The 27,003-nt window shown below is 41.2% G+C and overlaps 1 protein-coding gene across 1 annotated transcript in view; it reads right to left on the reverse strand.

The window, feature by feature from the left end:
* Positions 1–595: 595 nt before the first annotated feature.
* Positions 596–27,003, reverse strand: part of LOC136577911 (uncharacterized) — a 235,001-nt gene continuing 208,593 nt past the window's right edge. Inside the window, exons 58-66 of the mRNA XM_066577827.1 lie at positions 24,079–24,266; positions 22,008–22,102; positions 17,572–17,756; positions 15,162–15,364; positions 14,845–15,007; positions 11,652–11,761; positions 11,041–11,163; positions 9,278–9,419; positions 596–713 (exon numbers count right to left, since the gene is read on the reverse strand). Coding sequence (XP_066433924.1) covers positions 709–713; positions 9,278–9,419; positions 11,041–11,163; positions 11,652–11,761; positions 14,845–15,007; positions 15,162–15,364; positions 17,572–17,756; positions 22,008–22,102; positions 24,079–24,266 — 1,214 coding nt within the window. The 3' untranslated portion in view covers positions 596–708. The remainder of the gene's footprint in view (positions 714–9,277; positions 9,420–11,040; positions 11,164–11,651; positions 11,762–14,844; positions 15,008–15,161; positions 15,365–17,571; positions 17,757–22,007; positions 22,103–24,078; positions 24,267–27,003) is intronic.

The raw sequence follows: 27,003 nt of genomic DNA on the forward strand, positions 1-27,003 counted from the left end.
TTCCTTTTAAGCAGCTGCATCTGCAAACTGACAGCCAGAGGCGTAACTTGAATGCAAAATCTGTAAGGGGCCCCCCAACTATAATGCTTTATTCATAGTAGTGGGTTCCCTATATTGAAAAAAGAGGCTTTATGGGGCCCCTAAGGCTCCTGGGCCCAGGTGCAACTGCATCCCCTATAGTTACGCCCCTGCAGTGACAGCTGATTTGCTCGTTAAAATAAGCTCATATTTACTGTTGGGCAGCAGTGAATGTGATTGGTCAAAGACCTCACAAAAGAAGTCTGCAGGCTCCTTCACACGGACTAGTTCAGTGATAGACAAACTTCTGTAACTTGTTTCAACATCAATAAAAGTTCCTAGAAAAATGGCACAACATGATATGATGTCAGGGACGTTACAGCATATTATAAGGCAATGCTGATCCTTATTTAATAGACTAACAAAGAAAAAACAGTTTGAATATGAAATAAGAATCCTCTTTATTAAAAATAAAATAGTGTTACTTACAACAGAACACGGGGAGGTGTAAAATGCTCTAGATAGTCGGTTCTATACCCTGTTTTGGACTTAGTTAGTTCAGATCTAGTTTATATCTGCTTAGGTGAATACAAGTTTTACAAAGGTCAGATATAAGCACTTAATGTGTTCTTACTCCTCAGATACTACACAACATGGACGTCACCGCTGCTGCTGTGGATGGGGCTCGATTCACACTGCAGGAAGAAAATAGTCCAAGTTAGAACGCGTTAGTTACCAATTCACATACTTACAATTACTGCCATATAATGGACTAGCTGATATACCCGGCTTCACCCGAGTTAATTTGGTACGGGTGTTTATCTGGTGTTCACACGGAAAATCTTATGAAGTCGTGGTTACTTTAGAGATACCGGAGAAAACATATGTTCACCATTTTGCATAGTTCTCTGCGTTGCCCAGGAAACCCCACGGGGAGGTAACCATGCAACGTTTCCTTTATATAAAATGACATCAGTAAGTGAGAGAATTAAATTCCATACGTAAAATTTGGACGCTAATTATTTTGCACTTAGAATTGAATAATCGAGTTGGGACCCATTAACTTTTCCTATTTATGACAATGCCCGTGCCAAATTTCAAGTTTCTATGACATCGGGAAGTGAGAGAATTAGATTTCGTACGTAAAATGTGGACGCTAATTCTTTTGCGCTTAGAATTAAATAATCGAGTCGGGACCCATTAACTTTTCCTATTTATGACATAATCAATGCTCGTGCCAAATTTCACGTTTCTATGACACCGGAAAGTGAGAAAATTACATTCCGTGTGTAAAATTTGGACGCTAATTCTTTTGCACATAGAATTGAATAATCGAGTTGGGACCCATTAGCTTTTCCTATTTATGACAATCAATGCTCCTGCCAAATTTCACGTTTCTATGACACCGGAAAGTGAGAAAACTACATTCCGTACGTAAATTTCCTATTTTGGAGATAATCTATGCTTGTGCCAAAATTCATGTTTCTACGACATCGGGAAGTTGGAGAACTTTTGGCGAGTCAGTCAGTGAGGGCTTTCGTCTTTATATACATATAGATGGCTGTGCTGTAGAGATGAGCGAGTATACTCGCTAAGGCACTTTACTCGAGTGAGTAGTGCCTTAGCTGAGTATCTCCCCGCTCCTCTCTAAAGATTCGGGGGCCGGCGCCAGTGAAGGTGAGTTGCGGGGGGGGGAGAGAGATCTCCCCTCCGTTCCTCCCCGCCGGCCCCCGAATCTTTAGAGACGAGCGGGGAGATACTCGGCTAAGGCACTACTCGCTCAAGTAATGTGCCTTAGCGAGTATACTCGCTCATCTCTACTGTGCTGCTATTACATCAATACAGTCACATGACTCCAGAACTTATTGGAAGTTGTAGAACTAGGACAATGTGTATCTAGAAATCGTAGAGAACCAATCACTCACTAAGAAAATAAAATAATTGTCCTTAATAGATTATAGAGGTTTCGCAATATACGGGGGAATTCATCCCAGGCTCTACGGTCCCAACGACTGAGAATTCTAAGAATAAATCTGCATAAGTTAACAGGATCTAGACCCGATGCCCCATGGCCCACTTTGTAGCAATATTACTTTGAGAATGCTGTTTGCTTCCAATGTTGCTGGGCAGCACGATGACCTGCCATTTCTTTGGGTTTTCTTTACCAAAGTTGGAATGAGCTGCAGCATGTTGGCAGAGTATTCGGAATATCCAGCCATACACGCTAGTGTGAGCAAAGCTAACAGTAGTCTGGCCTCTGGCTTGATATCTGGCCCTAGCCTACCAGGTCTGGCTAGTAAAGTAAACATTAAGGTGCTTTTACACGGGAAGATCTGTCGGACAAAGATGCTCAATTGATCGTTCCAGTGATAATCATTCCTGTGCTTTACACAGGAACAATCATCGCCAGTGAATGGAGGCGGGGTGGGCCGGAGACCGTTCCAGCCCACCCACCTCCAGTCACAGTAAACATTCCCCTAATAGAGCTTCAGTGGCTGGTATAAAGGTCAATTAAATGAGCGGTGATCTCCTTGGTCGACACTTGTTTAACCCTCTCCAATCCACTGTCTGAGGTCTAAAGACATTCTGATTGAAGGCTGTACAGCTCCGATTTCGGAAAACCTCTGCAGGGTATTTTTTACTGTAGATAACTGCTCTGTTGTCAGGCGCCTCTCCAGCATGTCCCATACCGCAGCACTGGCTCTAGCCAGCAGATGGCGCCATTGTATAATGGCAGAAAGAGAGAGCCCCCTAGGAAACCCTGAATCCAAAATTGGATTGCAAAGGGTTAAAGGCTGTGATCGGCCTGCGTAATGTGCTATTTAGAAGGGATGACAGTCATCTAAACAACTGCATGAGCGCTGACCTCACCGCTTAGGCTGTTAGCACCTTTTTTGCATTTACACTGGACAATTATTGCTCAATTTAGTTCGTTTGAATGAATTTTGAGCGATAATTGTCCCATGTAATTGCCTTTAAAACAGCTTGCTTTATACACTGCTACATTTCAATTTCACTGACACATTGTAGCAAACAATTAGACAGGAGTGAGATCTGATGTATTTAGCTAACATTTGCTTCCCTAGACTGGATGCAGTTGTAGCCACATGTCAGTCTGTAGTAGTACTCATTCTGTACAGCTTTTCACTACCTGGATGTAACCAAGCGTATTTCTATCTACTTCCATCAACCAGAAACACTCAATCTAGACCCGCATGTTACCGTCACAGAACAGGGACCAGGAATGCAAACCTGCTGGATTTTTGGCGGCTGTTGTGTAGCATTTGGGATTTGCAATGTGCACGGATTCGGCTATGTCGTGTGTCCTAATTCTGTGTATAAAGTCACTAAGGGTGCTTTCACATGAGTCAGGATAGCCTGCAGAACGCACCCAAATCCACAGCCTGTTCTTTTTTGCAAATTTCTTTTAATTGAAAGCAAATTCTTTCAAGCACAATGTACAAACTAGTTCAGATAGAAAATGTCAGACAGTTTTCCACAAAGATAAAATATCTAAAAGGTTGACATAGCAACAATCTTATCTCAGAAAGGCAAGTCACTTACACTTACAGTACAAATAAGGAAAGAAAACAAACCATGTAGACTGTTCCCAAATCTCTACATCTGGAGATACACATCCACCAGGCTCAATATATATCAGACAGAAGAGGTTTGAGTGGAAATCAAGAGTTAGGCTGGGTTCCCACTGGACGTATTCTCAGTGGAAATCTCGCATTTTTTCTGCAGCACTTAGCTGTTGGTTTTGGAGCAGCCTGGCTGCATGCTTTTCCATTGCGGACAGCTCCTCTGTAGAGAGGAGCGCGACCATAACCGAAAAAAAAAAATTTGACATTCTGCGGCCGGGAAATCTGCACCGGAGCACCGGTTTTGCCGAGACGGATTGGCCGTCTCACGTGGACGAGATTTTTGACAAATCTTGTCCACATGGCTAGCTAATACCGGGATTAGCAGCCACAGGCGGATTTGTAGTAGCAAATAATTTCAGTGCATATCATTTGTGCGCTGGAAATTTTTCCAAGGGTTCCAAATGCATACAAAGTTAGAGCGCATTCAGACAACCGTATATCGGCCGGGTATTCACGCCGGCCGATATATGGCGTCTCTCTCTGCAGGGGGAGGAAGCTGGAAGAGCCAGGAGCAGTGCTCTGAGCTCCCGCCCCCTCTCTGCCTCCTCTCTACCTCCTCTCCGCCCCTCTGCACTATTTGCAATGAGAGGAGACAGGGCTAAATTCTGGGAATTAGCTTCGCCCCTGGCCCACCTCTCCGCATTGCAAATAGTGCCGAGGGGCGGAGAGAGGGTGGGAGCTCAGAGCACTGCTCCCGCCTCTTCCAGCCTCCACCCCCTGCAGAGAGAGCCGCCGTATATCGGCCGGCGTGAAAACCCAGCCGATATACGGTCGTGTGAATGCACCCTCAGGCTGTGATTTTGCCTGGAGAGTAGTTTGTACTTGTCCCTGAGGGCAAGGTCTTGTAGGAAATTGGTAGTATGAATTTTGGGGTGGACCTTAAATAAATCAACAACGGCAGTATTTTTAGTATTCTGAGTCTTCTTATTGGCGATTGTTTGAGGTTCTTTCCAACAAGGCAAAGTATTTTGCGTTTTCCCCAAGTAGAAGGAAAGGAAGTTCAGGGGGGCTAATGGAGAGATGTGTCTGGTGGGGTTAAAGAAGAAAATGAAGTCATGGAAAAATTCCACAGTATCTCTCGTAAATGTGCTAATAGGAATCTGCAGCTTATTCTGGCATTGCGGATTTCCAAACCAAAATCAGCAGGTTTAACCGCGGATGTTGATGCAAAATTGCAGGCAGATTTAAGCTCTTTTCAATTCCACATCAAAATCCGCAGATGGCCTGCAGACTTTGGTATGGAATTTACCACGGTTTGCAGTGCATCCTGAAGGCTCATTCCAGCCCATTTGAAAGCACCCTAAGGGTATTTTCATGTGTAGCAGAAATTATGCAGATTTTGACCTGTTTTTTGCCGAGGATCCTTTCAATTGAAGAAATGAAGTCTGCTGTGGAAATGTGGGGAATTCTGCGACAACAAATTTGTACCAACAGTTCATGCAGAGATAATTCAGGGCATGCTGTGGATTTCCCAGTCCTTGGCATGCCATTCTGTTGGGGAAATGCTGTGGATTTTAACATCGACTTTCACCCTTAATGATATAGTCTGAAATCCATGGCGAATCTGCAGCACACCTTCACATCTAAATCCGCAGCGGAAAAGCCCTGCTACATCTGGTCGTAGTCATGAATCCCATTAACCGCTCCTATTACCAAACTGTTCAGTATTCTTAACGATATAAAAAACAAGCTGATCCCTGAGCGATTAATCTTCCAACAACGTGGAGATATAGATTAGAGATGTCAGTAAATAGGATTTCATTTTATTATCATCCAACCAGAAAGCCAGCGGTGCATATTAGTAATGAGCGGCACTGAGGGCAGACACATTACCACAGCACAATGAAGTGCCCGTTCCATCACTGCAGCAGCTGGCACCGATATCTACTTCAATCTATAACTTTCAGTAAATGCTGCACAGCTTAGAGGAAAAACACACTGTGGGAAGGCCATTATGTTTTTATGGCACACTGAATGGCCTTGATGTCAGAAATGGAGCGCTAACAGCAAAACAAAGATTACAGCGTACTCAGTCTTAAAGCGTTCGCTATATATCAAGGACGAGTGACAAGGTTGTCACCATGAGTAGTGTGCCGAGCCGCTAAGATAACAAGATCTGGATGGATTAATGTATGCACATTAAGCAGTAGCAATATAGTTGATTACTGTAATATACTGCAGATATTACCGCAATGTTGCAGGCTGTTGATTGAACATAGGCAAAATGCTATTTTTTATTTCCGGTTACTTATATATCATCAACATATTCCACAGCACGTATCCTAGATAGAGAGAAAAGTTATTGAGCCCGGTTGGGGACGGGGAATGATGTGAAGTATGACAATTAGAGATGAGTGAGCACGCTCGGATAAGTCAGTTATTTGAGCGTGCATCACTCTTCTCGAGTAACTGCATTCTTGTCCGAGCAGGCTCGGGGGGGCGGCGGGGGAGAGAGTGAGAGAGATCTCTCTCTCTCCCCCCCGCCGCCCCCCCGAGCCTGTTCGGACAAGAATGCAGTTACTTGAGAAGAGCGTTGCTCGCTCGAGTAACTGACTTATCCGAGCATGCTCGCTCATCTCTAATTGTCATACTTCACATCAGTCCTCGTCCCCAACTGGGCTCAATAACTTTTCACTCTATCTAGGATACACACTAGGGAAGCAATTAAAGTGTATCTATGCTTTCCAAAACTTTTGACATGACATGGAGACATGATTGCTGGGGGTCCAGATGCTGAGACCCCTACTGATAGCTAGAATAAGGCCAGTTTCATGCAACAGGATTTTAATTGCGGAATCTGCGATTGTCACCCGCAAATGATCTGCACCTATTGAAAGAATAGTGATTGAGATTTCCGTGATCGGCTTTAAATCGCAGCATGTTCTATTTGCGTGCAAAATCCGCACGGACAGCTCCCATTGAAGTCAATGGAAGCCGTTCGACCAGCAGCCCATCTGCAATCAACATTGCGGATAGGCCGCAGGTACCCACGTCATTTCTCAGCGACAGTGCGAGAAAAACAAATATAAAAAAAAAATCTATACTGCGCATGAGCGATGGTGAGCGTTCGAGGTCATCTGCAATACAGAAAAGAGAAGGTACACGGGGGCGCTGGCCGGGGTTAGAGCCAGATTCCGCTGCGGCCTCCTGCATGTGGAATCCAGCTCGCCCGTGTGTAGCAAGCCTAAAGCAGCTGAAGTCACTGCTGAGTAGCTAAAGACAGACCCATAAACCTTCTGTTGATACATTTTGTTCTGGTTTACATCCTTAGGGTGGCGTAGAGCGTGTGTTTGTGCGTACATATGTGCGCACCCCTGTAAGCGCAAAAAGATGCGTGTATGCAGGTGTGCAGTGCCTTCAATGGAGTCGTGGCTGCTGCTGGCGCCTCCACTGAAGGCAATGGTCTGATGGCACCCCTTAATATATATTATATATATATAATATATATATAAATTCCCTGCTGCACCTGTCTCAGATGTGGGGAATAAAGAATTCCCTACCGCAGCTGTCACAAATGACAGCTGCGGTAGAGGGTCTAGCTCCTAGCACCCCGAATTGTTTTTCAGGGAATGGCTTTAAATATAAGCCATTTCCTGAAAAACAAGGCAAACTAGTGTAAAAAAAAAAAAAAAAAACATACTCCCCTTTCTTAAGCTGACGTGGCTCAGCCGCGTCCGCTCTGCGCTGTCCCCGGCTCTGCAATGCAGTTCTTTGAGCAGCCAGGGAATTAAAATCCCAGCCTGCTGAAAGAGCTGCTTCTGATTGGCTGAGGCGCTCAACCAATCACAGGCAGCTCTCGCTGAAAGAATGACTGGCGAGAGTTGCCTGTGATTGGCTGAGCGCAGCAGCCGCGGCTCCATTAAGGGCAATGCGTGCATTCCCTATGGTGCACGCATGTCCCATCTTTACAGGTGCATGCCTGTAAAATACGGACATGTGAACGCACCATAGGGAATGCATTGGTTGTAATAGATGCGTGCTTTTGTGTGCGTGTATGCACGCACAAAAACATACTCGTGTGAAGCCACCCTTAGTCATGTTGCAAAGCCTATTAGGCCTCATGTCCACGGGGAAAATCAGGCCCGCTACGGATTCTCCATGGAGAATCCGTAGCGGGTCCCTCCTGCCCCGCGGACATGAGGCATAAAAATAAGAATAAACTTACCTCTTGCCCGCTCCGGATCTTCCCTTCGTCGCGGCGTCATCTTCTCTGCGTCGCGGCCGGATCTTCTTTCTTCGGCCCGGCGGATGCGCAGGGCACGTCGGTGACGTGCCCCGTGCATGCGCCGGCCCGAAGAAAAAAGATCCGGCCGCGACGGAGAGATGATGGAGCCGCGGCGAAGGGAAGATCCTGAGCGGGTGAGTAAATTCCAAATTTTGTCTCCCGCGGATCCGGACGGCTTCCATAGGCTTCAATAGAAGCCTGCGGGAGACCCGCACGAAAATGGAGCATGGTCCAGATTTTTTCATGCTCCATTTTTTTAAAAATCACTTTTATTGACCATTCGCGGGTATTTATCTACCCGCGGGTGGTCAATGCATCCCTATAGGGTGCGGATCCGCGTGCAGGAGAAGAGTTAAAATCCGCTGCAGATTTTAATTCTTCTTTTGCCTGTGGACATGAGGCCTTAAAAGGTTGAATGCTGGCTCATAGGGTGGTTACCACTCCAACAGGTGGCGCTGTGCTGGCATGATTCCATCATTCGTAGCTTTTTCCTAGGCTACATTGCATGACACATAAGACTCTACAGACTCGTGGTGCTCTCCACACTGCAGCTGTTTTTTTTTATCAGAATTTGCCTGTATGTTTCTACACAGACTGATGCGGTCATCACCACTGCAGGGCTTTACAGAGGAAATTATAAATTTGTAAGTAGGACTTATTCTTTGCTTAAAGGGGTTTTCCGAGGTAATTGGTGGAAGTCGGGGAATACAGAGTACAGAAAACAATAAAGCCAGTACTCCCCTCCTGCTGCCACGATACTCCCACATCCTCTGGTCTTCTACTGACAAGTGCTGCAGTGGTCACTTGTGTTTGCTGCAGCCAATGGAAGGCTCAACAAGGATGTCCTAAGTAGTGCTCTAAGGGGTTGTCCGAGTTATAGATCCTGTGTAAAATGCATTTACCCTGCGGTTACATAATAAATAGCCTTATAGTCACTTCTCACCGCTCCTAACATGTCCCACAATGCCTCTCCATCCTCCACTACTTTGTTTGTTTAAAGCCTGCAGTCCCACCCAGTTTACAGGAAATCACAGGTACTGCAGCCAATAACAGCTCAGCAATCCTTCACTGAGCTCTGTTATTGGCTGCAGCGCCTGTGAAGTCCTGTAAACAAACTAGGACAGCCTGTAAACTTGACATCAGAGGGGAGACCCAGATCGGTGCCACAGACACAGCAGGAGCGGTGAGACGTGAGTATAAGCCTATTTATTATGTAACTGGATGGTGAATGCATTTTACATGGGATCTACAGTATAACTTGGACAATCCCTTTAAGTAGGACTTAATCTTTCTCCTAAGCCTGCATCCAGAGATGTATCTGCGCGACAGCTCTGGTAGACACAGTATTTTACTTTAACCACATTTTTGTATGGTTTATTATACTTACCACATTGGGACGGTATTACTATAGGAACAAAGTTTCTGTTGCATAAATGGACATATGCGGCCGCCAAGTTGCAGATTGGCTTAATCTCATGTGAATCACAAATGTCTTCTATGCACATTCTATAAAATGGAGCAGGTTGAACCTGAAGACAAAATATTGAAAAACAGTAAGTTGCTGCATAGTAACTGTTCTCTATCCATGGCAATCCCTTCTAAAAATGATGCTGGGCCCCACTTCTGAAACTTTCAGTGAAGTTGCATCCAGTTATACTTTACCCTGCAGCGGCCATCAAACGGGAAATGTAGAATAATCTAGAAGGCCCATCAAAAGCATTTCATGGATGTGCTGGGCCCGCACGAGCTCATAGAGGGGAATTCGAAGCAGGTGACCCTTCTCATGATATTCATATGCTTTAAGACATGCCACGACTAAGAGCGGTAACACTTGAAACGCGTAGGTGCTGGTGTGTGCAGTTACTACCTCTGCCATTTTTATGGATTAATAAAGTTGAACTTTTTAAGGAAGTGCTGGAATTTTTTTTCTATTTTTGGATCACTATACACATCTCCAAGGGTCCATCGGAGCTTCTCGATGCACTCCTCTAAACAACTTTCAGCTTGAGAGCAACATTTGCAAGACTGAGTGAGCTGACCTTTTTTTTGTTTTTTGAAATTACCATTATTCCTTTTCTCTCCTGTATTTAGCACCCCAGATCTGCACTATGGAGCGCTGTTTGTTTTTTCTCTACTCCAATCTGTTAGACATACTGGAGAGATTGAGGAATAACCCCACACCAGACTTGTGGGATAATATTTGCACTCATTTTTAAAAAAATGATATCCTTGGCCAATTATTTTCTTCACATCACCTTTGAGTCACCTTTAACATACAGATCCTCACCCTTCCCCAACCCATTGGCTATACCCTCCTACACACCGCCCCGCCCCTCCTGTTGCTTATAACCCCTTCTCCTCCACCTAATTCAACCAGGGTATCTCTAGTCTTATTTACCCAATTGCAAAATTGATCCACTTCCATAAAAACATTAAAAATTCCTCATAAGTTCTCTTCCCTCGATATCATCTTTGTACAAAGCGCTCAATCTTAGAAAATGACCAGTTTCTCAACGTCTCTACGTCATCATTCAAGTACAGTCAAAATAAAAACGAGCATATCCTTGCTCACAAAACAGTAGATATGATTCACCCTTATGAGTGCTAAGTACTCATGCATTTTTCATGATGTGTAGGCTATAGCATAGATGTAGCAGAGTTGAATTTACCAGTCTAAGGAGCTGTATTAATTAAAAGTCACTCTTAAAGGGGTCGTTCCACTAAAAATATTAATTTCCTATGTTAGATCATTGCGAAATATACTTTTTGTAATTGGAGCTCTTCTCTGTTTAGATATTCCTGTTACATATTCGTTATAGCACTTTCTCCTTTTTACCTCTCAGAAAGTCCACTTAATGTGTCCAGTGCCAGCGGTCACACATGCCCAGTAGCTCCATCCTACTGCTATAATACTCTTGTACATGCATGGCCAAGGCCAGTCAGTAAAGATAAGAGTGCGACAAGCTTCTTACCAGCACTGGACATGTCTGAGAGGAAAGCACAGGGCGCCAAAACACATGCTTTGAGCCTTCTCGTAGCCATAATCATGGCTCTAACATAAACTGCTCTCTGACATCTAAAAGACAACTATAAAAAACATTTTCTTTTTGACATATACTGAAGACATTGTCAGTGTTTTTAAGATCTTACCACTTTGAAGCAGTTCCTAAGCACAGACTGCCCCCCTTGGAAGAGGGCTTTACATAACTTCTGATGAGGTGCAGAAGTGCAGGCCTTCACCTTCTTTCTTCCAGAGCTACACTGGCTGTCAACCTAAGTAAAGCACAAAAGAGTAAATAAATATTCACAAGTTCTAATGTCTCTAGAATGGAAGACTGGTATTACTGATATCGGCTGATGATTTGAACCTGTCACCTACAGATAATGAAATATTTATTTGCAAGAGAATTAAGAGCCATTGACATCAACTTGGGGTGGGGCACAATTTGGTCACTTTATCTTATTCCTAAATTATGTTTTTGGTTTCATGAAAATTGCTAATAATTAAATCTAAAAAAATTATACATATTTTACTGATCTGCTATCTGAACAAAACAATAAAATATTTCATTTGTTTATATCTGAAAGTGCTCTAAAATATTACGAGACAAGGAGAGGAAAGTTTTGGCAAGTGGTAATGGTATTGATAGACTCCTACAGGCAGCCAAAAGTGCTAATGCCGCTAATACATACTAAAGTACCATGTTTATAATAGTTGATTTATTTTTAAACACAAGAATCAATAGAGAATAGATAACCACCTGCCACTTTAGTAAAAATTCATGTGTGCTGTTTGCGCGAGTATGTTCTGGAAGTGTCAGATCATTTCCAGCTTCATTGTCATTGGTGCCAAAAAGTCCAGCAGAGACCCCTATAAGTACAAAAACAATCAGATTAAAAAAACTGCTTTTCAAGAAAAGCTTCTATCACTACTCAGCTTCAAGGAGATTTCAGAAGAAAGGAACAGTATGATATATTTTTATCTCCTTTATCATGATCAGACTTCATGTTTGAACTGTGTACTTTATGATTATCTAAGTATGGAGAACAAATGGTTTTCTAACACTCATAGGTTTCCTCAGAAGTTATGTAGAAATGTTATAACCCTCCTAACTGATAAGCAATAACCACATTCCTGATCTAACTATGTTTATGGCTGAGCATATAGAATTATCTGAGATATCGGAGTCATAGCTACGCCCCAAACCACTAATGGGAGGTTCTGTAATTTTGAGAACTACCGTACTTCTCTCTGCTGTGGCTAATGGATGGGGACCTAAGTATGGTTTAACACTGATAAAAGTAAGGTTTTATTAGGCAAAACTATATAGACATACGTCTTTTTTCAGCCCGACATACTATGTTACTATGAAATGCATTGTCCACTTGGGAAACCTGTATAATGAGAAGTTCTGTACCTTCCTTGATCTACAAGGGGATTCAAAAAGAATGGTCTAAAGGTAAAGCTGATTCATTCATACATGAACTGACACACAACAGCCAGAATGACATGAAAAGATAGAGGAACTCTTCAAGTTTTTAATACGCCTTGCAGATGTTCTGGGACCCCAATACCAAAGCAGCTAGACAAGCTAAAACAATGTATCTCCACTGCAGTGGAATTGATAAGAGAGGATATGCTGGGATGCGTCTGGGTAGAACTTCACAACAGACTTGAAATCTGTTGTTCTACCAATAGCGCCCACATCAAACATCTTAAAGGTGCATTCAAAACTTGAACAGTTCTTCTGGCTGTTGTGTGTCAATTCATGTAAGAATAAATCAGCTTTACTTATGCACCATTCTTTTGGATCACCCAGAGTTACAGTAATTTCAATCAAGGGTTCTGATTATTCACTGTGAAGTTTAAGTAATCTAGAACCATGATGGACTGAAATTACTGGTAATCAGGAACTAAGCAAAAGTAGCCCTGATTTGTTAATGGACCTAGGGAAGCGACAAAACGGAAAGCCTGAAGGGCTGCCATTTTCCCCATACAGCTTACTTTGAGAGCCTGCCCAGCTGAAATTGAAAAGAAGCATCAACTTTCAAGAGCTGGGCTTTAAAAGAAATCCGTCACCATGAAAGAAATCCTGGCCTACTATAATACATGATAAATGAAAAGACACAGATTCCAATGAAGTAATTGGTTTTGAACTCACTTTTAGGCTAGGTGCACACAGGCATAACTGCAAGTTGTGCTCAAGGATCTCTGGTGTATCTTGCATCAAGCAGCACATGGCCAACACAGGAATTGCATGTACTATTTCTTAACCGTGCAACGGACAGGTATATATTTTAAGTTAAGGACATGCCATGAGATTTTACTTGGGTCAGTGTGAAAAAACATCCATGTGTATAGCATAAACAGCTATAATGGGCTTGTGTACAGTAAAATAACACAGACAACACACAGCCCGAAAATACAGCCGTGTGCCACCAGCCTTACTTCCCAACAAAAAGCTGTCGAACAGCCTGTGTTCCATATTGGCTCATGGGCCCTGGTAGGGTTATATGTAATGTACAGGAGGACACAAATCACTATATATAGTGCACCAAGGAGGGGGAAGTGAAGTCATGGAATCACATAGTAGTCTATAGAGTGTGTGAGAAAGATGGCACACACATCACTATGGGGGACACACTAAGTGAGGAATGCTATCACTGGGACCCTCATGACTTGGCCAGTCGATCATGCAGTGTCTTCGATCATGGTTTGTACCAGTTCAGTGGTTGGCTCTGTCATCCCCGACTCTTCCCTCCCTTTATTTCGTAGAAGCCAACAGCATGAGTCTATAGGTCTCCAGTGACAGCCTGGCATGGAACGTCTCCCTGGACCCCGAAGACCAGAGAAACCAGAGACGGGGAGACGTCTGGATATTCAGTGCACAGTTGAACAGCCCATCAGCAAGCACCGTAGAGCAACATTATGAGCGAGGTTACTTTCAATTCTACTCACAGACAGGACACAACATACACATTACTTCTCACTGATAACAACGCTCAGCCCCTTGCCCCGACTTCTGTCCCGTCTCAGTACACCAAGCACAAGAGTTGGAGAAGGGTCTGAGCGCTGTTATCATTGAGAAGCGCTGTTTATGTTGTGTTCTATCTGCATGAGTAGAATTGAACGTAACTTCGTTGCGTGAGAGATTGGGAATGGGAGCAGGAGGGGGGGGGGGGGGACAGCAATAGCTCTTATGGCGCGGGGGGCATTTGGGCCCCTAGACTTATGGGCCAGGTTGCAATTGCAACCCCTATAGCTATGCCACTGTTCCGTTTGCCTTTCCTTTACTGTTTGCCGGAACGTAGAAGTCATGGGGATGTTCTACGTTACAGGGCACAGAATGTCTGCGGACGTGCTGTGGGGAGAGAAAGGGAGTTCAGAGATAATAATTCCATGCATTGTAGTGGTACGGAGGGGGAAGGGGTCATTGTGATAGTTTCTTTTTAAAATACAGCATAGAGGACCTGGACTTTGTCTGCATTTTACTCATTTAAAGAGGACCTGCCAGCTCCTCTATGGCAAGGGGAGTAATAATGCACAGTTGTCCATTTGTTCCTTAATATTCATCAGGAATAAGAGAGGAAAAGCATAACACAGTTGTAAGAAAAGCTGCTGCAAAAACTGTTCTTTCATGAAGAATAGATGTAATTACTACAACACACATCTGGAGAGCTGATAGGTCCTCTTTTATATGCTGGTACCTTCAGTTGTATAGGCCGCAGACGTAAGATCTGATATTTCACCCTACTGCAGAATTAGTTCAACTGCCTGAGGACCAGAATATGTAACAATATGGCAGCTTGGTGACCCCAAACATACCAGATTATCATAATTTTACTCTACTTGCTTGTTGGATTACAGTACATATCCATTCATGTACTGTAGGGACATTCAATGTATTTATGCATATTGCCCAGTTGCTTCAGTTTGCCATGTTTAACTCATACCATGATGCCATCCTTCCAGGGTCATACTGCAGATGTCATAGTGATTGTCGCATTGTACAGTAATTCCTTCTTGATTTGACACCTCAATTTTGTTAGCGTGTTTCTTTACTGATACTCCATTCTTGAATGTTGGAAGATCGAGGTTCTGGCAATTCTCTTCTATCTGTGGAAAATATTGACATCAACATTTGGAGCAACACTGATTGCAAAATGTGTACAAAAAATAAATAAATATATATATATATATATATATATATATATATATATATATATATATAGTTTTAATGTTAAATCTGGATGGAGATTTAAAGTTTTACCTTTAGTCCAGGATAGATGTCAATGGCGAACTGATTCATTTCTATATGTAGTGATCTTTGGCCACCAGTACCTTGGTTTAGTACTATTGTGAAGGTATTGTGTAGAAAATCCTTAGCCAACAGGAGGCTACATTTTGAAGACAAGTCAACAGTGTTCCCATCAAAGGTCACAATGTGCTTGTTTCCAATCAAGACAGCATGATCTAGTAACAAAAGGGACAGGCGTAATAAATAGCATACAGTTCCATAAAGAAGACAATCTGATCACACGATTTGTTTGTTGATGATCATTTTGATGCTGACATTTTGACCAATAAATTGGATGTGTTTAACCTATGATATTCTGCTAGCATCACTTACTGATGCCACCTTTTCAAGGAGCCTGTATCCTATCAACTAATGATATAGTAACATACAGTGGTTCTTTACAGTTTGTGAACCCTTCAGAATTTTCCATATTTCTGCTTATACTTCACTTAAAACTCCATCAAATTTTCACACAAGTCTTAAAAATAAAGAAAACCAAATCAAACAAATGAAATTAGACTTGGTCATTTATTCATTGAGGAAAATGATCCAAAATCACGTGCCGGTAACTGGCAAAAGTATGCAAACCTTTAGGAATGGCAAATAATTTGAAAAATTGAAACGGGTATGTACCCCTGTTCAAGACAACTAGGCTTGTCCACTAGCAGAATAATGCAGACCAAGTCTATATAGACACTGATTAGTAAAAAATAGATCAACGGGGTAGTCTTTTAGTTCTGTTTCGCTAAATAGGATCCAGTTGTCAATAGGGACATACCCAAAGTTTGATCTATGTTATATTCCAGATTGAAAAGAAGACCTATATGGTTCACTATAGATAGATATTAAATGGCTTGATGCTAATTGGCTCGACATGTTTCTGTCGGAAAAAGCGACTCATCATGAGCTTAATTAATAGAAACAGGGAGAACCAAAAAAGGGTCCTGAGTTATTGAAACAATGGGGCCAATGCCTATTGGAGATAGGATCCACTATAGTACATGGGTAGCAATCCTCAGTATTAATACCAGAGTAGTACTGGTCCTATAGTTATTCCCCAGCCTAAAGGTTGCTAGCTCTCCCTGAGCTGCCTAGGGCTGGAAACAAACCCTGTTTAGATAAATGGAAAATGCCCTATCACAATTCCTAAGTACTCTGGATCAGTATTCCCCACAATCGGTGCCCAGAGAAGAAGGTCTCCAGTCTACCTTCATGGCAGGATTGAAAGGAGAACATTCTGAAGTGTTCATAAACTTTCAAGCACCACTGTAATTTGAAAAAGGCATGTGTCCATTCAGTCCAACCTATTATCCTACAATGTTGATCCAGAGGAAGGCAAAAAAAACGAGGTAGAAGTCAACTCTCCTCATCTTTGGAAAAAAAAATCATTCTCGACTCCAAATCTGGTTTGAGAATAAATTCCTGGTTCAACATTCCATCTTCAATAATCTACTTATTGTAACATGTAATATTTTTTACGTTCAAGAAAGGTATCCAGGCCCCTTATAAACTCTTTTGGTGAGTTCGCCATCACCACATCCTCAGGCAGAGAGTTCCATAGTCTCACTGCCGTTACAGTAAAGAACCCCCTTCTATATTGGTGTAGAAACCTTCTTTCCTCTAAATGTCGATGAGAGCCCCTTGTTACAGTTACAGACCTGGGTTTAAATACATCATGGATGAGAGCTTGTTATTGACCCATAGTTATGACCTAATAGTGTATTATTTCTAAAGTTGAAAAAGTCAAGGTGTAATCTATATCTACAGTACTACATTTTCTATTACACAAAAGTCCTTCAGGTTTCATACTTTTTAACATGTTTGTAGACACTAGATATTTGTATACTGAGTCAGCCTGTATTTGTTGGTAATCTAATGTCTATGGTAGGCCTATCGAATATATTGTCCTAGAATAGAAAACTTGTGCCAGATCCTGACCAATAACTTCTTCACTATTGGAAGGATATTTCATGTAGATGGTCATTCCCACTGTTGTAAATGTCATTCATCTGCATTATTTTCTCTTAGTTCCATGTGACATTGGACAGAATATTGGAATTTTTCTGGGTCATCAAGTTATGGTTATGGTTAAGTGTTATGCTCATCTACAAACCACTGTTGCCTATTCTTATTACATAAATACCACAGATATAACAGTTATCATTTATAATCATTATTTGTGATCAGATCAATAATAATTGTCATTATTTCTATGGCTTCAAGCTTTGCAATAGCTTCAACTAACATAAATAGTCCAATTCTATACTGTCAATCCATGACTGGGCAAGGATCAAGTGCTTTTCATGATTGTAATATCATATTCTAATAAATATTGCAATTTTACAATATATGTGGAACTGCACCAAATAACCTTGTCACCTACATTCAAATGGACTTTCCATCATCCTTCGCTTAAATCGGTAATACTCTGCTATGGGATTCACACTGTACAGCTCTCTTAGTGGTTTCATTAGCTTCTCCTCAATGATGTAGTGTGTGACATTGGCAAGGTCTGTTAAGTGGTATTCCATTGGAAGAACAGGGAAACTCAGTGTGACAGAACAGTTACTGCAAAGTACAAAAAAACAGATAAATGAATAGCTCAGAATAGTTACAATAACAGCATTTCCAACCAAATACATGAGAATGCTAACCTCAGATTGTGTAATACAGGCGAATGCACGGTCAGTCAACAACCATGTGGAAGTGTTTTTCACTTTTTCTTGGAAAGACCAATGTATAAATATGACAGATGCAATACTTATATCTACTGAAAACCTGACAACACTTTTGAATGGTTTTTGGAAACTTTCCATTACTAGAACAATTGTTTACATGACAACTGCAAGTAATTCAAGAGAAATCCAGGGTACATTAATTCCAGGAAAGATTGGTCACATTTTGTTATTAGTTTCAGTTATTAGTCATTAGCACCGTGTTTTGGAGGGGTGCAGATATACAGAAAACGAGAGCAGGTATAAGAATCTGGTCATGTGTGTTTAGATATTGGTCTTTGTTATATTCTATAGAAGCAGATAGAGGAAGAAAGACAAGTGCAAGGTCAAATCCACATGCTATTTTATGAAAATAGAAGCTGTTTGGAAATCAGATATAAATGAGAAACAGGAAGCAGATGATTCCGTTTAACTTTAGAGGTGTCAAAATAAAGTGCAGTGAGCAACATGGTAATGTCATCTATTCTTCCATCTGAATGCCTCTATTGAATTTTTCTGTATCCTTATTTGTAAGGGACCTACGAAGCAGAGATTCTGATGTTGATTCATTCAGTTCCACTAATCCAGAATAGGATGGTTTGCCTCCCACCTCACACCAGGACCTTTCGGCTGATTGTTGTAATGCCCATAGAGCATGGGTGGGTCCTCAGGCATTAAAAGCCATGAGCCCCTTACCAGCCACTATACCCTTGATATAATTGATTTAAAGTGCAGGTCCTGCATGTAACTTTTTTTTCATCATTAGCATTTTTTATTGAAAAAGATGTTTTAACAAACAATTAGGGTCATATTTTGTATAGAAGTCGGTGAACATAAAATTTGACAAATATTTGATAAAAAGCAATACAAAGTATAAAAAGTACACACCCTTACTGATAGAGAAAAAGTAAAAGTAAAACATGTACGAAATGTAGAATGCGATAAGGGAGTTTATAACCAGGATAAGGTTCAAAGAGCAAAATAATGATTCCAAGGGTTCCACATCATATGTGAAGGTTTTTTTTATGAAGGTCATAGATTTTTTCATAGGAGTTATGTTCGATATAAGGGAGATCAGGGCTGTAATAGCAGGAGACTTGGGGGACTTCCCATTTTTAGCTATAATCAGTTTTGCAGAAAGGAGTATGTGACAAATCAGTTTCCTGAAGGGTAAAGGTATCGAGCTGGAGACAATCAAGCTGGAGTATCATATCAGGGTTATTAGAAATGGTCACTCGAGTTACATTCCTTAAGGATAGTACTTCTTCCCAAAACGAGGTGAAAACCTGCCCCAGAAAATGTGGATTATGGAGCCTGGGTAACCACAATTCCTCCAGCACAAATTGCTCAGACCAGAGAAACATTTATCAATTTTCACTTGAGTAAAGTAGCAGCTAGTTGGGAGCTTGTAGTGAACCTCGGAAAGACAGGAGCTAAAAGGAGTTTTACCGATACACTCTAACACAAAAAAAAACATTGGTTTAATGAGAATTTAGTAGATACATCTCTTTCCCAATTTAGAAAATTAGCTGTTTTGGATTCGCCCATGTCTCCTGACAACACATTAGATATATGACATAAATGAATGACTGCCTGAAGAGTTTTTGGATATGATATAATGTAGCTTTGAATGGATGAGAACTTCAAAAATGTTAAGCATTTTAAAAAGGGGCAAATCTGGATAAATATAAAAGGATCTATACCTGAAATTTCAAATTCTAACCTGAGCTCAGAAAATGTCTTATTTTGTCATTATGAATAGAGATGAGCGAGCATACTCGCTAAGGACAATTACTCGATTGAGCATTGCCCTTAGCGAGTACCTGCCTGCTCGGAAGAAAAGGTTCGGCTGCCGGCGCGGGTGACAGGTGAGTTGCGGCAGTGAGCAGGGGGTAGTGGGGGGGAGAGAGGGAGAGAGAGATCGCCGCTCCCCGCCCGCTCGCTCATCTCTAATTATGAACAAGATCTGAAATAAAAGTGACTCCTTTTATAACCCAAATGGACACCCTCAAGTGGAGAACAAAGTATTAGAGTCTCCAGAGAAATTTTTATAGTAGTTTTCTCTGTGCTTTTTCCAAGCTTGAATAGTTACCAACATAGGGGGTGGGAAGGAATTTCTTCAGAGAAGGGAGTGTACATTTCAGGTCAATGCATGCTTGAATAGAAGTGATTTTAATGGTCTATTATCATTTTAAGTACAACTCTATAGAAGGCCAACTGGAGTCTGAAGAATAGTAGTCCTAGTTTTTTAATTGATTAAGAACTGTAGCATAATAGTAGAAGCGTAGATTCGGTACTCCCAGCTCCCCTATTTATGGTGAAGGCAAGTAATAGTGACCTTACGTTTTTTATTATTTCATATTAAATTTGTATTTGGAATTTTCTTATTATGGAATGGGTAATAGGGGTAGTGATTGTGTAGAAATAATTGAGAATTGTGGGAAGAATTAGCAACTTGTAAATTACAACACGCCCTAACCAGGAAATTCTGTGGCTTGAGAGAGGATTTAATTATGTTTGACTAGAAGAAAATAGAGGCAGGAAGTTTATAAAAATGAGATTTGCTAGAGAAAAGCATAGCTTAATCCCCAAATATGGAATGTTGTCCCGTAGCCAAAGGAAGGGAAGTTCAAGCTGGATGGATATTTTAAGTTCTTCTGGAATATTAAATGCCAAGAATGAATGATTAGGTTTATGATAGGAGGTTTGGCTAAAGTGAATAAGAATTTTACGCATTTTTAAAAGAGGGAAGAGGATATGAAATAATCAGTAGTACATTATCCGCAAGCAGGCTTGTTTTATGCTGCCCAAGACCAGCCATGATACATTTAATATTGGAGATTGAGCTGATCATCTCTGCCATTGGCTCTATTATAAGGGAGAACTATAGAGGAGACAGAGACATCCTCGCTGCATACCACTGGTGATTTGGAAAGAAAAAACATCTACCAGCACCCTTGGCTGAGGAAACACAGTATAGGGCTTGGAAAGCATTAAAAATATTGTCGTGAAAGCCAAATCTATGGAGAGTAGCAAAAGCGCAGCCCCAGTAGATTCTGTTGCCTTCTCAGCATTCAAGGCAAGAAGCAGCGAAGGCAAACGAGAGCCTCCAACCTCTGAAATTAGATTTAGCGTTCCCCTGGTAGCTTCCAGGGCCTGTCTCCCCCTCATAAACCCCACCTGATTATTATGAATTAAGTCAGGAAGTACCACTAAATGTCTTTATATTAACAATTTAGAATATATTTCAGTATCACAATTGAGCAGGGATATTGGTCTGAAGTTAGCTGAGGAGTCTAATGATTTGCCCAATTTGGGGATTGTAACTATAGTTGCATGCAGCATTTCATCCGGCAGACGACCTTAAGAAACCGCTTTCTAAAGAGTTTTGGTTAGGTGCGAGGGAAATTAGAGGATGAAATAATTTATAATACTTGTTAGTGAATCCATCTTGTCGCAGAGTTTTGTGGTACTTAAAAGATTTAATTATTTTTGAAACTTCTGCAGGATGAATGGGGGCATTCAGTTGTGTAAGGTGGTCTGGGGGAATTGTGGAGCGTTTGATTTTTTTTGGAGGAATTAATTAATTAGAGAATGTGTAGGTTGAGGAGTAGATAGGTCATCTATCATATTATACAATTTAGAGTAGAAAGCATTGAATTCATCCACCATATTAGGAACTGAACTCCCGGATTTATAAAAATATATGGAATTTTTGCTTATTATAAGAGGAATAATTTGAATAATTTTAAAATGAATAGAGCAGCAGCATGCTTGCTTGACTACACCATTCATTCCGGGATCTTCTCATGATCTGTGGGGGACATCCACTCATCAGAGAGTGTATAAGGAATAACTTTAAATCTTAGTACAACCCCTTTAAGCCATATGTAACACGTCAAGAAAAGTTACGCTTAGATATCATATCACTGTCATCATGAAGGGTCTATAGTTTATCTGCATAACAAATTATTTATATATATATATATATATATATATATATATATATATATATATATATAAAATACACTAAGAAGAAAACTTATGTCTTGCATAAAATAATTACACGTCTAAATATAGTACACAAAGGTGCTAATCCTCATACCTGGAGTAACGGAACAGTCCTGTCAGAGGTTTCCGTATCCTGCTAACTGCCCTGGAAAGTTTGTTCTCTGTCCACTTCAGAATCTGATGGATGCCCTAAAGTCAAGTTGATTAATATGACTTATATGGAAATTCATTTTATTATATTTATCAAGTTCATTGTTTCCAATCCTAAAGCAACATAAAAACCACATTACTTTCCAAAACATTTGATTAGTTAAATGTAGCATATGCCACCACATAGGAAATAAAGGATGCCATAACTTTACACACAGCAAATTATAATGTGTCACACCAAGACAGAAAACCTGATAATTGGCACATGGCAGCTCCTTACCAAAGGACAAGGGTATGGGGGGGAAGAGGTGTTGGCTTATGGAGGTATCATACACACAGTCAAGGCAACTAACTTGTCCACACATAGTATCTGAATATTACACTTATGCATATCATATTCCATTGCATTTGTAGACATGTTTTGCAGAGTATGACATGCAGGACATCTTATAAGCAGTTGGGTCAAATTCTAATAATCTTATCATTTGTGGCTGTATGAGTGGACATTGCCCAGCAGTTGTACTAGGCCATTTTCAACCCTTCCTTTGAAAGGAATTAAGCGGTGGCATGCATTTATGACCTCTGCTTCAGTGGGGTTCCCAGTGGTTGGATCTTCATCGATTATTAAGTTATCCCCTATCCTGTAAATAAGGAATAATTTTATAATCTTTTTAATGACATTTTTAATTGTTGAATTTTCATTTGTTCTCACTAAGACAACCCCTTTCCATATGACCATTTGCTAGCTAACATCAAGGGCCAATAAGAGAAGCTCTTGCCCTGACGGACCAACCCCCGAGTTTCCATACAGATGGAACAATATTTAACTTTACATTTTAATGCATTAAACAAACTGTGGCACAAAACAGATTTTCAATGGCTTTTTATCAGCATTGGCAAGTTATCAGCAATAAGTTAAATTTTGCTACATCTGTACATGGTTGGCTATTCATTTGAACTACCAGCATGCAATGATACATGTAGCCTGTAGCACCCAAGTGTATGGCCAGCTGCTGTTTCATCTAGAGATTTTTGAAGCTAACCCCACAGCAGTCAGCTGATCGAGGGTTGTCTTGACAGATATCTCGACTTTTAAGAAAAATACTTGCTACACACTCAGGGGTGTCAAACTCACTTTCACCGAGGGTCACATCAGCATTATGGTTGCCTTCAAAGGGCCATTTATAAGGGCTCATTCACACAGGTGTATTTGCATATTGTATTATGTACACAATTTGTACATGTGTAATATAGACAGCTTAAACACCGTTGATTTGTATTGGGGTATCTAAACATACGTTTTTCGCGTGTGTAAAAAAAAATCACAGCATGTCCGGTTTTGGTCCATATTACAATACAAAATTGCCCATTAAAGTCAATGGGATTGCATAAATACAAGGTGAATACGGCTGATACATGCACATTCACTGTGTGTTATGCATAAATGGAAAAGAAATCGATGGGACCTTCTTGTGTTTTGTTTTGCGCATGTGAATACTTGTCCAAAAAAGGAATGCAGGAAGGTCAAAATACACAATGAATGTGCCCAGTTTATCTGAAAATACAGACCGAAACAGCATATGCCCATGTGAATAAGCCCTACATGTAACTACTCCTTACTATGGCTATGAAGCTCTATGCACTATGTTGGTGTTTCTTCCCTTTCATCTCTTTAGCACCGAGCTTCCTACCTTGGAGGGTGACTAGGGTGCCAGGTACGGCAGTCAGAGCTGTGCCCCCCCCCCCCACCTGCGGGTTGCTGAACAGCGCGGTATGGAGGCATGCGCCAGAGTTGAGAATCCAAGATGACACCTGCTCCCTGTGTCGGCACTGCTCCCTCTGCCAAGTGCTGGCTACGTCCTCCGAGGAAAATGGAGATCTGGTCTTTCTGTGTCCGGACTTCGTCTTGGGCCACATAAAATGATGTGGCAGGTCGGATTTGTCCCGCAGGCCTTGAGTTTGACAATGTGCTATAGACTCACAAACTTTAGACTTCATATTGTTGTTACACTCACCAAATCTATACCAGCTTTCATGCCATGTAGAATGTGTCTTATAGGTTCCATTAACCATTCATCCTTAACAATACTTGGAAGATATGCATTGATTTGCTGAAGGCTAGTGTCTGTCCTTTCCTTCCAAACGTCATCCAGTGGTTTTAATGTTGCATCGTAATAGGCATCTTTTAATGTAGAAAGAGGCTCTAAAATGACACAGTAAATGACACAGCTCTATAAAATAGCACATTAACACTGTACACATTTCTTAGAGGGATCTTCTGAGTTATAAAAGATTGGAGTCAGTAGGGTGATGAGTCATATATTTAAAAAAACAAACACAATACTCAACTCCCCGCTAGCACCCTGCTGCTGCTTCGGACCTTCAGTCTTCTGTTCATACTGGCTGCAGCAGTCATATGGTTGTTTACCCACGTGACCGCTGCAGCTAATAGGAGGTCCAACAGGTGCATCATCAGTGACAACCCATAAACTTGTCAGGGGATTCTACATTAGAAGCCTATTTGACCAGTTTATGGGACGTCACCAGGCCAGATGACCCAGAGATGTCACCTGTCAGATGTTGTGGTGCCAGAGGGTGCTTTGGCGCAATACTGAGTATATTACTGTTATATAGTTTGGGGCATGGGGAAGCCCAAAACTTCATTAAACAATTAGGCTAAACAACCGCTTTAATGACATTATATAATTAGAAGGGAGGAGGTTAACAAAATATCTTCTTCCTCCTGCTGGTTGTAGCTGTCGGCATACTCTACAGTTTCATTGTGGCAGACACTGCACCATGCTCCCGTCAGTGCCACCTGTACGCTTTGTGCATGCACCTGCTCTGCCTCTTAAATGGCTGACCTATGCACCCAGCTTTTCTATTCTCAACCAATCCTTATACTTTCCTGGTTATTTAAAGGGCCACTCTGGCAAAACTCACATTTTTCCATATCTGCCCCCTCACCTGATTGTCTGTCAAACTCTGGGGGTCTCCTTTGTGTAATCTAGTCACCCTGCACTGAAGCCCCCTGTCAGGCATCATCTCGATGGTAAGATTGTTTACTTTTACATTCAACCAATCTAATGATGCATCAGCCCAACATAAATTAAGATTATACCAAGTGGGTCTTAAGGGGGAACAGTTAAATTAACATTATCTTCTATATTCACCTAAATAGGCTATAGACCATAAGCATACAGTCAGGAGGATGAGCTGTGATCTCCTCTATTATAACTGTCTGACGGGAGCTGTGTGATCATCATCAGTAACTGTGGCAGGGGTGTCTTGTCTGTCATTCAACAAAGTTTCAGTGGTAGATCCATGCAGACAGATTGAGAAATTGACTAGAAAATTAATCCCTAACCACAGCTAGATATTAACTGGTCAGAATTAAGATCACATGACCATCTTAGGAAAAAGAGGCTGGGAGTTTCAAATAGAAAGAAATAACTAACTAGGGTAACACTAGCTGACTTATATATACTGGGGGGATAGCTACATCATGAATGAATTTTTAAAAAATCACTGAAGTGGCCCTTTAAGGTATCTTCCCTCCACTAGAGGGTATCAGAGCAATAGATTTTGTTGGTTCTGTGAAGGTGAGACTAGTTTTGCTCGACCGTTGGTTGTGATCTGTGCCTGTTTAACCAGCTTTCTCAAATTTTGCTTGTCCTGAACCTGGCTTGTTGTTTAAATATGATTTACCTGACTGTGCCTACCCTGACCCTCTGCCTGTTTCTCCATTTTGCATGAACTCCATTTGCCACAATCTTGGCCTGTTACATTGACTCTGTCTCTGCCTGTACCTCTGTAACATACTACAGTGCTTTTGACCTGTCTCTGTCAGCTGCCACTGCAAGAGATCACTATTGGTGTAACGGCCTAGAGTCCTCTGCAGCCAAGACCAGATCCCTCAAAAAAGAGTTAAGTGGTGAAAAACAGGGAACTCCTTGGTGCAGCCCTCAGGAACTGCCCAAAGCTAAATCAGTTAGTAGTAAAGTGGGCCCACACCTGATGCGTCACACTGACCTTTCCACAAACTGCATAAATCAATAGCATAGGAGATTATAAGAAGCTTTGTAATACATCCTATCAGATAAAAATGTTTCTTTCTCCACTTAGCAGGTACTTCATGAAAGCCCAAAACAGTAGTGGTCCTAGAGCCGGCTGACAAAATAATCTGTAGCTTGTTATGGACTAAATGAGAGGCCTTTACCTAATGTTTAATTATTGGTGCCCATGGAACCTCATTGTACATGCCCAAATTCGGGACAAATTAAATGGGCCTTAATTAAATGCCAATGAGGATAGAAACAATGATAGATAAGTGTCATCTTAACGCAACATAAATGCAGAGGGGGAAAAGCGCAAACCTTCTCCCATTTCCTGTTCGCCTCTAGTAGTTGAAGTGATTGTTACATTTACACATCAGTCCTTTGATCGGTATTTTTAATCAATACCTGTAAGTCAAAACCAGGAGTAGAGCATAAACAGGAAAAAGGGATTGGGAGCATTTGCACCTTTGATGTGTTTTGGACCCACTCCTGGTTTTGGCTTACAAATCCTAAAGCAAATTTTTGAGCAAAATTTTGGGTGAAAGAGGCCTTAAAACAGTAATACTTTGGCAAAATAATTTTTGGCACTATAATTTCTGTATATCATCAATGTTTGCAGTTCATATGGAGGTATTGTTTTTCTTACTATGTTATGGATTTGGAGGTATTATTTGGGCTCTGTACTATCGAACTATTTGAACTAATTATTTGAACAGGGCATCACATACTTATTTTAGTATATATAATGTGTTATTAAGCTCCGTATGGCATTATTATCTGCACTATTTTGTGTGCACTACATGGTCTAGTATTATTTTGGTAGTAGTGTTTTAGTTACTTGCTGGATTGTTTTCTTAGTTTCCTTCACATAAGGTTATACTG

This window comes from Eleutherodactylus coqui, chromosome 8 (assembly GCF_035609145.1).
Source record: "Eleutherodactylus coqui strain aEleCoq1 chromosome 8, aEleCoq1.hap1, whole genome shotgun sequence".
Taxonomy (NCBI): Eukaryota; Metazoa; Chordata; class Amphibia; order Anura; family Eleutherodactylidae; genus Eleutherodactylus; species Eleutherodactylus coqui.